This window comes from Dryas octopetala, chromosome 5, assembly GCF_963921425.1.
Source record: "Dryas octopetala chromosome 5, drDryOcto1.1, whole genome shotgun sequence".
Classification (NCBI taxonomy): Eukaryota; Viridiplantae; Streptophyta; class Magnoliopsida; order Rosales; family Rosaceae; genus Dryas; species Dryas octopetala.
Window position 1 is genome coordinate 17,764,011 of NC_141370.1, and position 16,344 is coordinate 17,780,354.

A 16,344-nucleotide genomic window follows, 5' to 3' on the forward strand; every position below is an offset into this window, starting at 1 on the left:
GAGCCAGAGAGACACCGAAAGAGGAGAAGATGGAGGTGCGAACACCCGAGCCGAAGCGCACATCTTCCAAAGGTGTAGCGACCACCCGTGCCAAAGGGCACAGGATCGCTTTGCGACAACCATGATCCAAACATCATCGCCGAAGATCAAAGAGTATTCTCGAATCTGACGAAGATGACGGGCCAGGAGTCGAGAATAAGCGGAGGTAGCGGTTGCCCGATGCTTATTGAAGAGACATTGAAAACGAGGGCAAATGGAGAAAACTCTAGAAATGAGCATATGGCTCAAGTAAATATTTGATACCCTCCACATTAGCCATATATTTGATAACCTCCACGAGGGCAAATGGAGAAAACTCCATAAATGAGCATCTAAATATTTGATACCCTCCACATTAGCCATATATTTTTGTTCATTTCGGTTTTTTAAGCTTTGCATGTTCACATAATACCTTTTTGTATATATTTTTTTATTTATTGTAGTAAAATTCAACGTTTTATTATTTCACGTTTATTACTCATAATTTTAGGAGTTTGATTATCATTGGTATGATGACTGCGTTGCTTGTTATCGCAGCTCGCGCGCTAGGTTCTTAAAAACAATACATTTACTACTAAGGTTTATTTAATTTTGGCAGGTTATTTCAAATTTTTTTAAAAAAAACTATTTCACATTCCAACAACTCCTTAGGGTTAGCCCAAATAATAAGGGTGGGTGAGATAATGGTTAGGTCCAGAGTTCATTCCCTCCGATATAACAAAAAATGAGAGCAGTTTTGCTCACCTCCTTTAACTCAGGTGTATGCTCACCTCTCATCTAAAATACTGCCACGTGTTTAAAAAACTAACCATGAGTTAATCCATTGTATTTAATTATTTATGATGTTATAATGATGAGAGAGAAAAATAATTTGACAACTCTTTTCTTATTTTATCCTTATCTTTTATTACTCAACTTTTTTTTATCACCCGTTAATTTGTCTTTTCTCTTTTATTTAATTATTTCTAATAATTTTTACTTTTTTGCTCTTCTCCAGTACGCCTCTATTACTCAAAAAATCACATCCATTTTTTTGGGTCTTCTCTTGTATACACATTTATCTATTTTTTTAATTAATTAAAAAATAAAATATTCTAACAACACATTTGCAATTCGAACAAAAAACTCATTTGCAAAGTTTAATCTAAAATGTTGGCCAAACAAAAATCTAAAACAACTCATTTACATACATAGAAAATCCAATAAAAAAGTTACATGAGTTCAAAAAAAAAAAAAAATTATGTCGTTGCAACTATTCTTCTCTCTTCAAATGCTGCAACATCTTGGATTGACCTAAGAATTTGTTTGATCTGAAAAGGTCATGTATGAGACAAAAAAGAAGAATTCTTAGGCAAAAAAAAAAAAAGGTGTTGTTGGATTTTTTTTTTAATTAATTAAAAAAATAGATAAAAAGTGTATACATGAGAAATCGACCCAAAAAAATTGGATGTGGTTTTTTGGATACTGGAGGCTTACTAGAAAAGAGCAAAAAAAAAAAGCAAAAATTATTAAATGCATGTGGTTTTTTAGATACTAGAGGCGTACTGGAGAAGAGCAAAAAAATAAAAGAAGCAAAAATTATTAGAAATAATTAAATAAAAGAGAAAATAAAAATTAATAGGTAATAAAAAAGTGAAAAAAGTTGAGTAATAAAAGATAAGGATAAAAGTAGAAAAGAGTTGTCAAATTATTTTTCTCTCTCATCATTATAATATCACAAATAATTAAATACCATAGATTAACTCATGGTTAATTTTTTAAACACATGTCAGCATTTTAGATGGGAGGTGAGCATACACCTGAGTTAAAGGAGGTGAGCAAAACTGCTCTCACAAAAAATTCCACATTTCAACAATCTTTCCTTACTCTAATTCCACATTTATTACACAGATTGAACATAGCTACAATTATGCTGCAAATTATCTTAAATCGATCAATCACTTCAATTTCTGCTCCGTTATAGCTTAACTAATTGTGTTAGCTACAATCTTGCTGAAAATAATAAGATTTACGTCCCAATTGCTAGTTATACTGATTTATGTTCCTTATTTCTTGTTGTATAGCATTCCCTAATGGATAGATTACTATATACACACATTGACACATCAGACACACATCACACACATATCATCATGGGCTTCACTTACCATAAAAGGAAATCTCTAGCTACAATTATGCTCTAATTTTTTTTATATCAATCAGTCACACTTCAATTTGTGCTCAATTATAGCTTGTGTTATCCACAATCTTGCATAGAAATTTCAGGTTTCCCATAAATGGATCCAAAGGGCCTCGTATAAATTAATTGTCCTGTAGGCTCTTCTCCCTCCGCCAACAAACTTAGTGAGAGTTAGTGAACCAAAGAGAGACAGAGATAAAAAAAAAAAAAAAAATCAAAGAAAGATCTAGTAGCTATGGAGTCCAGTGCTTTGAGAGCTGTGTTTTTGTTGTGCATGCTTGTGCTTGCAATAGCTGAAGCTGAGCATGATCATGTCTCTGATGATCTAATGTCATCAGCTTCTTCTAAAAATAACAATGGGAATGGGGTAGTTGTTCCAAATGATGGGGAGGTTGGAACGTGTGCTAAAAAATGTGGTCTAAAATGCTTGTTTCGTATTTTTCCTCCAGTTAGATATGCAGTGTGCTTTAGTCTGTGCATGGTTAAATGCAATCTTTCCCCCCCTCCGGCTGTCTTAGGTTGCACTCGTAATTGTGCCCACTCCATCACCACCACCGCCACCGCCACCTTCACTACAACTTCCATTTCTGGTATTTATGTGATTAATTAATTAATTCTCTTTGATTAATACTCTATATCTCTAGCTTAATGGAAACTAATAGTCATTGATATTAATTTTTGTACTTAATTTTGTATTTTTGTTGTGCATATATATATGCAATTACTTATGGTTTTATTGCTTTACATTGCAGATATGCACTATGTGGAAGGCTATGTGAATTCTTGCTACCAGGGTTGCTCCAAGAATAATTATCATAGTTAATTATTTATAATTCGGTGTGAGTTGTTGGTTCTGCAATGTCTTGCTGCAGACAATAAAAGGGAAAAAAGATATCCCTGTTATGTAATGGCTTCTATCAAGAATAATAATAAGCATTATCCAATTGCTTTTTAGTCGATCTTTACTGATTTATGGTCCTAATTTATTTTGATTTTGGTTCATAATGTATGTCTCTATCTTTCCTAATTTGTTCAGTATTATGGTATTACCCAATTGCAAGGTACTTGCTGATGATGTGTAAATCAAAATTGCGTACCATAATTTGTAAAACAACGTACTGCTTGGCAAACTATATACAATGTGTCTTAATCTGTATTCAATTTGTAAACAGATTCACATATTCATTCTTAGTAGTGTACCATAATTTGTAAAACAACTGCTTGGCAAATTACAATATATGTATATAAAAAAAGTGGCACCGGCTTTGTCCATGTTATTATCCACAGAAATAAGAGGAGAGCTAACTTCTCATTCATAGTAGTAGACTAGTAGTTAATTAACTAAAAGCTAATGAAAACTGTCAATGAGAACTATTTATATAGTGTTATTTTTCTTTAACATGTAAGTATATATATTAGCTTTTTGCACTAATACCACCCATACGGTGTGCTCAAATATCACCTATAAATTTTTTTTTGGCAAATTAGTACATGTACTTTTACATATTGGCAAATCTACCACCTACTAGTATTTCTGTCAATTCATATAATAAAAACATTTAAAATATTGAAAAAAAAAAGACTCTTTTAATTAAGTAAACCCACCAATTTACTTATTTGATCCCAATAACTATTTATGTAAAAAAGAAAAATCGAAAGTTTATTCAAATAAAAAATAGAAAAAAATTTTTAAAAAAATCATCTCCCCCACCCGATTGCACCCAGCGGCCAGCCCCTCCCTGGCTCCTCTCCCCCACCAACACAGTCCATCCCCGTCGCACCCACCCACTCAGCCCCAGTCCCGCCCACGGTTGAACTGAGGGATATTGAATGCTCTAATTCTATCATGGTCTTCATTCTCCATGAAAAAAGAAACGTGCATGCACCATTGCACCTAGCTAGCTACAATTATGCTGTAAATTCGCATATGTGACTTCGATTTCTGCTGTACTATAGCTTATCTATGTTAGCTACAATCTTGCTTTGAAATTACAGGCCATTCCCAAATCCCAAAGACAGCCAAAGGATCTCCTATAAATCGTGGCTTTAGGCTCTTCTTCAACCACCAACAAACTCAGTGAGTTAGACAATCAAACAAATTAAGTACGAAAACAAACAATCAAAGAAAGAGTAGGTATGGACGCCTGTGGTTTTGCTCTGCATGCTTTTGTTTGCAATAGCTCAATATGGTCATGATCGATCATGTCTCTGATGATCTGATGTCATCAGCTTCTTCTAATAATATATAACAATGGGAATGGGGTACTTAATTAGTCTTCCAAATGGGGGATTAATATAATTTCACCCAGCTTCTCAATTAATTAGTTCTATTTGATTAATACTCTATATCTCTAGCTAGCTTAATGGAAACTATACATATTTTTGTATTCAGTATATGTGCAATTACTTATGGTTTGATTGCTTGACATTGCAGATACACGCTATGTGGAAGGCTATGTGAATTCTTGCTACCAGGGTTGTTCCAAGAATAATCATCATAATTAATTGTTGTCTCTGCAATGTCTAGCTTGCTGCAGAAAATAAATGGGTACAAATATGTCCCTCTTATGTAATAATTTTGATTAAGAATACTAATAAGAGTTACCCATGGCCAATTACTCTTTATTGCTTTATGGGTCTTATGTCTTTTTTTTTTTTAGTTCTTTATGCTCCCTTGTTTTTTTCTGGCATATATATATCATTCTTAATTTAGTTCTGTGTATGCCATGCTGCAGAGCAACTTAGCGTCCGATCCCCTCAAAACAAACATATAATTTCATCCTTATCTAAATAAAATACTGTCACCTAAACACTTTTTATATATAGACTATAAAGTCGCATATAATAATGTGCATCTCTCTATCTCTCTCTTCTCTCTTCTCTCTTCTCTCTCTCAATCTATGCATCTCTCCCTTATTTTTTTATTTTATTTTATATTTGGATTAAGTTTTTTTTTGGAGCAACGTACTGCAAGTTATCCAGTAAGAAAGAGAAAAAAAAACTAACTATTTAATGGTCTTTCGATAGAAACAAGGCCAACCAATACTAATTATACATAAAATTTGGCACAGAGTTTATAACTTATAAGAAACTGAATGTGGGATTTTAAACAAAGATATATATAAAGTGTACGTACCAGCTCAGCTCTTCACTAAATGGTTGATTTGGGTCATGAGACTCATGACGTACTGGTTTGCGGAGTAATTAATAATTAATAGTTTGTTAACCATGATCTGCACTTGTATTTAATTTCTCTTTCTTTGTTTTCATTCACTGTAGTCTAGGCTGCTGCCATTGCAAACTTCTTGGCGTCCCATCGACAAGAAGCATATATATAATTTCATCATCGAAAACGTAAGATACATAATTTTGGACATAAATATATACAATATCAACACAAAATTTAAACTACATACAGGTCAAATTTGAGAAAATAAATCTGGATCTTTATTTAACAAGTAGAACAATTAATGAACTAAAACATAATTTTAAAAAAATTGTAAACCAAAATTGAACTAAGTATAAAATAACTAAACTAAATCTGTAATTTCCTCTTAATTAAATTACTCTTTTTTCTTAGATATTCATGAAGTGAATTCTCTAATACTCAGAGTCATCAGTGACCATTGGAGTCATTTTTTAATGCAAAATACAAATATGGAAATAAATGCAATTAATAATGCAGAGTGTGAGACAAGCATTTCAAGTTTTCAAACCCTTTCCCACATTCGCATTTTTCGTTCAGCATTTGAGAAAAATTTGTGACTCCAAATGCTTAGTCATTGGTAGATCTAAGAGTTAAATGACCAAAAACCCCACAAGAAAAAAGATGAAGCAAATCAGCAACCAACAAAATCCTGAAAATAGTCTACAAAACTGAATAAAGGCAATTTTATAGGAGTGTATACATCTTTTCTTTATTGTCATACTAACAAATATGTGAGGAAATATTGTGAAATATGAATGTATACACTCATTGCATCATTTCAAATTTTTCTCGCAGATAAAACCCACATTTATGAAAAAACCGAAAAATTAAGACAAATGGAAAAATAACTAAATTAAATTAAATTACTTCTATTAAGCATTTGTTTTGTAACGCAGGAGCGAGTTAAGTCTTTGCAACTTCAGCTGCTGCTTAAACCTGTTAATAAAATCATCAGCTTTCGCGTCAACCTCTTCATCGCCCCCAAACGACGCCGTCTTCTCCACCCTCGCTGCCGCAGGCCTTCGGTACCTCACGGCGTCGTTTTCCTCAAACTCTCCGAGCCCCGATTTTTCGCTAACCGACTTTTTCATCTTCTCGGGCGGATGTTCCGGAGCTCCACCACCCGAGTCCGACTTGCTCCGATGAACCAAATTCTCACGCTTCGGCTTAGGATCACGGGCCTCGTGTTCGGACTCATACGGGTCGGGGTGTTCCGATCTGTAAAAAGACGAGAAATCCATCGACTTGAGTCGGGCCAAGAGCGAGGGAGTCCGGGCTAACCCGGTCGGGTTATCCGGGTTTTGATGATCATGTTGTGTGACGTAATTGGGTCCAGTCGGGTGGTGCTGGAGAGACTCGGTTTCCGGGTTGGGGTGTTCGTAATTGTAGAGGGAAAAGTTGATGGACCTGACCCGTTCCAAGAGCGACGGGGTTCGAACGAGTTGGTGCGAGTCGTAGGGAGCGAGTTGCTCTTGTTGTTGTTGTTGAGGGTTTCTGTGGGTCCCAAAGCGAGAGGTGAGTACTATGACGCCGATCATGAAGTTGACGAAGATGAAGAGAGAGGTGGGCGTGACCCAGCTGACCATGAAACCCCACATGGTGTTGCTGCTTTTTCTTTTGTGGGGGAAAGAGAGTTAGAGCCTGTTTGGGAGGTGAGAAAATGGAGGAGTGCTCTGTGCTCGATCACTTTTGTCTTTTGGTTGTGTTTTTTTGTGAAAGAGTGGTATGTCGGATGAGGAAGACAATAGAGGGAACGTATATATGAAGCTCTGAGGTGATGTTTTTTGTCTGCTACTATAACTTGCCGGAAGCAGCATGAAAAGGAGAGGAACCAAGGACCAATGATTGTGTGGCACGTGGTTTTAATATTTTCACACGTTGATGCATAAGTTCCAGAACTTAATTATTTATCACATCAATGGACCGAGCATAAGAACAAATTTTATGCTTTTATTTGACCTCTTTGGACCCATCTAAATTTTGATTAGTCACCTTTTTAGTTGCCCTAGTTTAACACTTGAGGGTAAATAAATACTCTTCTTTGTTTTTTGGCCGGGTTGGTTCTGTGGTGTGAAAGGGTTGTGCTCTACATTGAAAATTTGAAATTATAGCCTTTAGTGATGTCACATATGTATTTAGGAGCGTGTTGTTTAATATTAGGAGCGTGTTGTGTTGTTTAATATTAGTCATTTAATTGGTTATGTATTTGACTTGAATGACATTATATATTTTATATACGGAAACATATAAGAATATGAAGAATATTATCTCACATTATTGCTTTTGAGTTGAATGCCCTTAAGATTTTAGCAAAGAGATCGAATTACTCTTTTATGGTAAAATGCTAATTAAGGTTGGCTGAACATATGCTATAACTTAATTAAAGAATAGAATTCACCGTCTTGAGTTACCAAACATGAAGACTATAATGTATTGAAGGAAATTATTATAAGATGTAGTCGATCGACCTAACTTTGACTTTATTATCATGATCAGATTCAGATCAGATGCAAATGCCTTGTTGTTATAAGGGTACGTCAATGTCAAAAATGCAATATATCGATGAGTTGCGTTGAATACTTTTGCATTCTTTTTCTTGGGAAACAGAGATCGTGTGAAAGATTAATTAAGCATGAAATAATGGACAATATATTCTTTATTAATTATTGCTAGAAAGACTAGGCATGCAAAGCATTACATGCAGCATGACTATAATATAACTATGCATGCATGGTGTGCTGTCTTGGACATTAATGGACGGCCAAGATCAAGTTTCATTGCCGTAAACAAAAAAGTAGTAGCTAGATAGCCTAGATCAGACCAAACAAAAAAGAGGTCGTAGCAAGCTAGAAAGAACTTGTCTAGATTTTCTACCAAAATAATTAACTATCCAATTAATTCAAAGCCAATTTCATCTTGGCAAAGCAATAGTTGTCATTCAAATCCTGAAATCAATTAAATTAAGACCCACCAGTCACCACAATGCATACACACATATCAAAGTTGAGCATGCTTTCACCATCCTCAGATTTTTAAAGTAAGCATTAAAAATTAACTAGGCTGTGATGCAGCAAGGCTTTCTCTGTTGCTTCCACACTTCCACTCAAAATATCAATTTATATATGTTTTGAAAGAGAAAAAAGGAACCATGGCATGATCGTTCTGTCGATTTTTACAAAGTAGAGACCGAGTAATAAAAGAAAAAGAAATGTGGATCGATATATAAATAATAAGAATGTGCTAATAAGCTGATTGGGGAGTAGATAAAAATTGTACAATTTGGACAGAAGGCAGCTAGCAATAGTACAAATTAATGGAAGACCAAGACCCTTTGTTTTTTTTTTTTTTTTTTGTTGGTAATAGAAGACCAAGACCAAGACCTTTGTCTTTTTTTTTTGGCCGGGAAGACCAAAGACCTTTGTCAAGTCAATGTGGTTTAAGAAGACAACTAATATAGGTGTACACTTCCCCAGAGCATGGCAGCATGTGCTTAATTGACGAGTATCTGAATGACAATGTAAACATCAATCTGGTTGAAATGTTGAATTATGACAGAAGCACATTATGAATGTGGGCCCAACTTTTATCTTAAATTAATTAATATGTTCAAGTGTGAACATTTCCCATTTTCTTTACTACGTTCTTCAAACGAACTTAAGAGCCACATCCATGATGGAAATTTGGAAAATCATGGTAATAATATTCCATGTAAAACATTCTTCAAGGAAAAATGTTGGTTAGAAAATTGAAGCCATAAAAGTCAGAAATGTACAAAACTCATATGTCTCTACAAAATTGATTTGTCTAATTTTAAAAGAGTTAATTACACTTACACCCCATGAGGTTTATCGTCTTTTCACATACACCTCCTGGGGTTTCAATAATTACACATACACCCCCTGAGGTTTCAAAACTGTTACATATAACCCCTTATAGTGAGACAAAAAATAATGAGAAATTATGTAAAAAGGCATACTAAGGGATAAAATGACCTAATAAGATTACTCAAGGTGTAAGGTTCAACCTCAATACAAATATTTTCTTTTTTGTTTATTTATTTTTTTCTCTTGTAGGGGGTTATATGCAATAGTTTTGAAACCTCAGGAGGTGTATGTGTAATTATTAAAATCTCAGGGGTGTATGTGAAAAGACGATAAACCTCAGGGGGTGTAAGTGTAATTAACTCAATTTTAAAATAAGAAAATAAGAACGGTACCACACAGATCATAGTGCCAGCTTGTTACAGTGGACCAAAACTTGTTGATTATTATTGAGGCCCATCTTGTTACAGGCCTTAAATTGGGCCATTCTGCCTTCTAGTTCATGCCCATTATTGCCACTACCGGAGATCAAGCCCAAGAAAACTGGGTCCAAACTAAAGTCTAAACAACCTTCTCAGCCCGAAGCCACGCATCAACCGTCTTCAACCTCCAAACTCCGCCTCTCTCTCAGTCTCTCTCTCATGGCTCCTCCCAAAATTCTACTATGCGGCGACGTTTTGGGCCACCTCAAGCAGCTCTTTAAACGAGTCGCTTCGGTCGGTCTCTCTCTCTCTCTCTCCCTCTCTGTGCTTTTATGTACCTTTCCTCTCTTACTCCACTAATTTACAATTTCTAATTTTACTGAGTTAACTCGTTCTAGGTCAACAAATCGGCCGGTCCATTCGACGCGCTACTCTGCGTGGGCCAGTTCTTCCCCGACTCGCCGGACCAGCTCGACGAGTTCACGGACTACGTGGAAGGCCGGGTCGACATTCCTCTCCCGACCTACTTCATCGGCGACTATGGAGTTGGTGCCACTAAGGTCCTCTTGGCCGCGACCAAGGACTCCAGGAACCAAGGCTTCAAAATGGACGGTTTGAAGATTTGCGCCAATCTCTACTGGCTGAAAGGCAGTGGCAAATTCACCCTCCACGGTATGATTCGGTTTACTTTCAGGCCTTTTGTTCTCGCTTAACTCAATGTTTGATTACTGGGAAAAAAAGGAGGGAACTGGCAGTGAAAGTTCTGATTGTCAAATTGTGCTGAAATAGGAATCAGTAGTTTGATCAGTTGTTTTATGTTTAGCTGAGTGTGTGTTTCATTCTCTTAGCTTATGATTACTATAGTTTGCTTAAAATGGGATTAGTTGTTGCTCGGTATGACTATGAATTACTTGTAATTCTGATTAAAAGCTAGTGATTAATGTACACCTTAGGGATTGGAATCATTGGGTGTGGTAAGAATAAAGGAAGGTGGAAATGGTTATAATAGGCTAATAGCCTATGATTGCTGGTTTCATAAATTTTAGGATATATGCTGATAGTATCATTTATGTTTATGGCTAATTAGTGCACTCATAAACAGGGTTATCTGTGGTGTATCTATCTGGTTTGCAATCTTCAGATAGTCAACAGTTTGGGGCGTATAGCCAGGATGATGTTGATGCGTTGCGAGCGATTGCTGAGGAGCCTGGAATTGTGGACTTGTTTCTTACATATCCTTGTTTTGTCATAAATTACTTCTTTTTTTATTTTTCAGAAAATAAAGAAACTCATTTGGTATCCACTACTTGATGTTTATAGCTGCTTCTTTTTAGTTATTGGACTGTTTCTGTGATTTCTTTAATTTATTATTACTAACAAATGGCCAAGTGGGGTGACTAATAGAGCAGCTACATCTGAAGTTACCCCCAGAGCCTCTGAGCCTTTTGGCAGTGACTCTACTGTGGCAGAGTTAGTAGCTGAGATCAAACCGCGGTACGGAATTTTGGAGATTATAGCATGGCATATCACTTTAATACTCTCCTTAATGGCCCATTTAGCAAACAGAATGAGCTTATTATTTGTATTGAATAGTAACAAGTCTGTGATTCTGATCGAAGTTTGTCTTCTGTGGTAGCTATCACATTGCAGGTACAAAAGGCGTGTTCTATTCACGTGAACCGTACTCTAACATCGATGCTGTGCATGCCACCCGTTTCTTGGGTCTTGCTCCTGTAGGAAACAAAGATAACCAGGTTTGTTATCTCACTATAATTTCAACTAACATTCATCAGATCTCTGTTTATATCATTATTATTTGGTCTTGGAATGAATTGATATATGTGCTGTTCTCGTGTTGGATAATATCCTTCAGTTGCTCATTCCATCTCCATTTTTCTGTCCTTAGATATAGCTTCTAGGCATTGTATAACCCTTTGGATTCATCCCTGCGTTTCAGAAATTTATTCATGCGATTTCTCCTACTCCCGCATCTACGATGTCTGCTGTTGAGATTAGTACAAAGTCACCAAACACTACCTTATCTCCATACACATATGTTGATAAAACAGCTCATGTAAAAGAAGCTGCAAAGAGGTCCAGCGATAATCTTGATGATTCACAGTACTGGAGATATGATGTCTCCCAAAAAAGGCAGAAACATGGAGCTGGAGATGGTAATAGGCTGTGTTTTAAGTTTGTATCCTCTGGCTCTTGTCCACGAGGGCAAAATTGCAACTTTCAGCATGACATGGATGCAAGAGAACAATCTTTGAGAGGTGTTTGTTTCGAGTTTATGAACAAAGGAAAATGTGAAAGGGGTCCAGATTGCAAATTTAAACACAGCTTACAGGAAGGTGAGAGCAATTCTCAGGGGAGACGTGGATCTGGAAACGCTACCAGCAACAGGTTGGTCTTTGAGTGACACTTTTTAATGTTTATGGGCAAGAGGGGTTCAAGATGTTATTTGTTTTGGCTGTAACACTAAGTTTGATCTGCTTGTTAATTTTACTTACACACATGATTCACTGCTATGTTGCTGATTTTCTATCCTGCAAGTGAGTTACAGGTCAACAGAGTGCTGGTTTTGTTTGTCAAGCCCCCAAGTAGAGTCACATCTAATTATCAGCATAGGGGAGCATTACTATTGTGCGCTTGCTAAAGGCCCACTTGTTGAAGACCACGTATTGCTAATCCCTATTGGGCATTTACCCAATACCATTTCTCTACCCCCAGAATGTGAAATTGAGCTTGGTAAATTCCAGGATAGTCTGAAGAAGTATTATAGAAAACAGGGGAAGGAAGTTGTTTTCTTTGAGTGGGCTTCGAGACGTACAACTCATGCTAATCTTCAGGTAAGTATCTTTGTGGCAAATGTTTATAAGAGAAGTTTCTTGGGTGAATTGCTTACCCCACTTGTTCTTTTGTATAGGCTGTTCCTGTTCCATCAGCCAGAGTAGCTGCTCTTCAAAATATATTTAACTTGGCTGCTGAAAGGCTGGGCTTCAAATTTGAGACCATGAAAAGTAAAATTATAGTACATTTTTGTTGTGTACATTGGCTAGGATCTTTGATTCTGCATTGTATCTTTAACCGATTCTTCTCTTCATTGCAGTCAGTAACAATTCTGATGGAAGAAAATCATTAAGGACACAGCTTTATGGAAATTTTAGTTTCTTCTATGTTGAACTCCCTGATGGTACAATCCTATCACATTCAATTGAGGATAACGAGAGATTCCTAGCCCAATTTGGACGTGAGGTAGCACATAACTTCCACTGATAATTTGTAATATGTCTATTCTTTTCCTGGCATTCAGAAGGTTGAAATCCAATGGCAAATGCAATGCTTTACAGGTTATGGCAGGTTTGTTGAACAAGGCTGACAAGGCTGATTGGAGGAATTGTACACATAGCAAAGAAGAGGAAGCGAAGATGGCGGCAGATTTCAAGAGTGGATTTGAAGAATTCGATCCAAATAAATAATTTATGTCAAAAGGAAGTAGACACCAAGAGTCCTGAACTTGTGACCTGCAGGGACTAAGGGCGGCCAAGGCCCCTTGCAGTGGCCTTGCAAAGTTTTGAAAAAAAAATCTCACAACACCATTTAGATACTTGATCTATAAGGGTGATTACGAGTTTATTTTTCTTTTGTGATTAAGTAATTAATATTGTTTTTCTTTCTTTGTTAAAAGTGGGTTTATTTGAACCCAATTATCTTGTATTTTATTCTTGACTCAATTTCTGTAATTTTTTTGCCCACATTTATACTTGCAAAAAATTGCAACCATTGATGATTTATTCTTTTAAAATCTTTTGTTTTAAGAACTAGACCTTCATAAAGCCAAATTTCTTGTTTTAAACCCCGCTTAACCTAAATACTAATGTAATACAATTAGTCCATAAACATTAGTTAAAAAATGATTAAGAAAATTAATATTTAAGATTTGGGTATTATAGAAAAAGTCGACAATTGATGATAATAATTAGTGCAACAAATGTGTAAAATCTAATATTTCAACAATAATTTTTTAACATGTTTATAATAAATAAACTCTAATTTGTAGATAACTATATAAATACACAAAATTCTATTGAATATATTTTGAGGGTGTTTAGTCTTTTAAAGAATGTGTCATAGTATTTATATTAATTATATGAGGATTTAATTTATGTATAAAGTATACAGCTTGAGAATTTTTTACTAACTTGTCCGGCCATATGATGAAATGAATGTTTCGAGCAATTCCGACGCCAGTGAATGAGAAAGCCTTGCGCCATCAAGTTGTTTGATACTGAGAAAGGTTTGGCAGAACAAGGGTGCAGTTCTTAGCCCAATGACAAACACAAGACTTTGGTCTTATATAAAAGAACTCTAACTAATGGGTTCTTATCATTATATATATAAATATATAATATATTATTTTATATATATAAAAAACGAAAGATGACTGGGCTAAAAAGACTCTGGTCTTATAGAAAAGAACTCTAATGATGATATGAAAAAGCCTACTATTATTGAGTTTATATATATAATTAAATCCTAATTCAACTTGAGAAAAAAAAAAATCAAATTCTTAATTCTAATTAGCTAAGGAAACAATGAATAGAAAAACTCCCAAAAAGTTTGCTTCGAAGGAAAAACTCCCAAAATATTTTGAGGCCGAGCTTGTTACAGGCCTTAAGTTGGGTCATTCTGCCTTCTAGTTCAGGCCTATTATTTGTTTTATTGGGCCAACCTTGTTCGTATTCATATTCTTGTCAATTTTGAGAACCAAAGCCTTGGGTATGTTCAATGATGAGGATGAGTTCAATAAGTTAAACCCAAAATGCTGGTTTGTTTAATATTTTTTTTGTCTTTTCTTGTTTTTAATATTTTTGCATCCGAAATTTTGCTGTCTGCTGTGCATCTACATCCCGCCCCTGAAATTTTCTGCCATATTCACTCTCTCAGCGGCTTCAATGTCAAAGCATATTATTTAATGCTTTAATTAGCTCTTTTAGTTTTGTGGCAGTTGAGAGTTGAGACTCAATAATTGAGTAGAGCACTTTGCAGCCAAGAGGCTTCCATTTTTTCAGGATTTCTTTGTTTTTATTTTGGTTGATGCAAGCGGAAAAAGGCTGTGGCCGACATTGTTAAAATGTGTTCAAGAATAAAAAAAAAGCTCAATTACAAATGCATCTACTAATTATGAGAATATTTTAAATTGGTCCACGAATAAAAAAAGTATTTTAAATTAGTACACTAACTAATAAAAAATTATAAAATAACACATTTGTTATAAATTCCGTCAAGAAATACAGTTAAATGTCATTTTAGACAACGATGATGTGAATTTTTTTTAATAATGTGGATACCAAATTTGCTATACATGGATTTATAATGTCATATTGATAAAAAAAAACCTAAAAAAAAAAACTACAAAACTTTTAAACCCTTAAACTTATTATCATTAATTCATGTGGTGTAAATTTAGTGTCCATATTATTCAAAAAATTCATATTAGCATTGTCTACACTAACATTTAACGTCCTTATTAATGAAATTTATAACGTATGTGCTATTTTGTAACTTTCTATTAGTTAGTGTACTAATTTAAAACATTTTTTTTGTTTATGGACCAATTTGAAATACCCCGCATAATTGGTAGATGCATTTTGTAATTGAGCCATAAAAAAATTATGTATCTATAATTGATTTTTGTTCTTATAACTATGATTATTTTTTTCATTATAATTGAGTATCGTAGATGAACTAAATCTAAAGGTGAAAAATCTATATTCTGATCAAGAAAAGTAAATTCGTCATTCAAAAGTCAAAAATTGCTCGCATGAAAATGGGTGTTACTATAGTAGAATTTTTGAAATGACCAAAAAGTCTGCCCTCTATTGTGGTCCTAACCTAAGAGAGTCACAGTCTCAGGGTCCAGAAAATTATAATGATCCCTATTGCCATGAAGAGCTTCTTGAGACTTAGGTTAGGTCTTTAGGAGCCAACCAGACCACTAGAGTGGGCGACGAATATTCATCCAAACTCAAAAGGATGTTTCTGTTCAGCCTTAGCAAAGCTGCAGCCTGCAAAGTAACAAAGCAAAAAATGCCCAATGGAATATGCCACGTACAAATAAATTATGTTAGTCCAGTGCAGTATGTCAGTAACAAATATAAAAATTCGAAGATATTTTTGAAACATGTCCTTGTGTTGAATTAACAGAAAAAAGAGCGCAATTACACTAAAATGAGAAAAGATTGAAGAACACTGGATGGTCCAAAATCCCAACCTTGTTATTGCTTCAATTCCATAGTGAATTCTCTTGGTTGAAAAAAGCTTCACCCAGAAGATGGTTATAAAGAACAGTATATAACATGGGCTTTTCTTTTCTTTTTTGGTCATGAAAATGCAACAGTCGAACAAAGATGGAGTGAGTCACAAGAAAACTATTGGATCACAAGGGAGTTCCTCACTTCCTCTATCTCGGAAGAGAAATCATTGTCACAATGAAACCCAAAGGGAATGAATAAAGAAAACAAAGAAAAACAAAGCCTCAGACGTGTTAGTCCGTGAAGTCACTGAAAGTGGAAAAGGGAAGGAATAAAAAACAAAGAAAAATTGAACGTGTTTAGACAATATGAGGTAGCCTCTAGATTTTTTATGGTCCACAATTAGCTATCATGTGGG

At 35.1% G+C, this 16,344-nt stretch overlaps 2 protein-coding genes across 2 annotated transcripts; one reads left to right on the top strand and one right to left on the bottom strand.

Annotated features, from left to right (window-relative positions):
• Positions 1 to 6,082: 6,082 nt before the first annotated feature.
• Positions 6,083 to 7,132, bottom strand: LOC147285164 (pathogen-associated molecular patterns-induced protein A70-like). Its single transcript, XM_086245135.1, has one exon. It carries the CDS (start codon positions 7,022 to 7,024, stop codon positions 6,299 to 6,301), a length of 726 nt encoding a protein of 241 aa, XP_086101261.1. The 5' UTR covers positions 7,025 to 7,132; the 3' UTR covers positions 6,083 to 6,298.
• A 2,705-nt stretch (positions 7,133 to 9,837) lies between these two features.
• LOC147285165 (CwfJ-like family protein / zinc finger (CCCH-type) family protein) lies at positions 9,838 to 13,455 on the top strand. Its single transcript, XM_086244196.1, has 10 exons — positions 9,838 to 9,963; positions 10,068 to 10,341; positions 10,772 to 10,897; positions 11,040 to 11,163; positions 11,306 to 11,423; positions 11,627 to 12,075; positions 12,236 to 12,521; positions 12,599 to 12,692; positions 12,782 to 12,927; positions 13,023 to 13,455. The coding sequence occupies exons 1-10, from the start codon at positions 9,889 to 9,891 to the stop codon at positions 13,149 to 13,151; spliced, it is 1,821 nt and encodes a 606-aa protein (XP_086100322.1). The 5' UTR covers positions 9,838 to 9,888; the 3' UTR covers positions 13,152 to 13,455.
• Positions 13,456 to 16,344: the final 2,889 nt, after the last annotated feature.

What these genes read in the sequence shown, in the direction of transcription:
- LOC147285165 (XM_086244196.1), top strand. Translation starts at nt 9,889, where the DNA reads ATGGCTCCTCCCAAAATTCTACTATGCGGCGACGTTTTGGGCCACCTC. An exon ending in TGGCAAATTCACCCTCCACG is followed by an intron (nt 10,342 to 10,771) that starts GTATGATTCGGT and finishes ACTCATAAACAG; the next exon opens with GGTTATCTGTGGTGTATCTA. An exon ending in TAGGAAACAAAGATAACCAG is followed by an intron (nt 11,424 to 11,626) that starts GTTTGTTATCTC and finishes CCTGCGTTTCAG; the next exon opens with AAATTTATTCATGCGATTTC.
- LOC147285164 (XM_086245135.1), bottom strand. Translation starts at nt 7,024, where the DNA reads ATGTGGGGTTTCATGGTCAGCTGGGTCACGCCCACCTCTCTCTTCATC.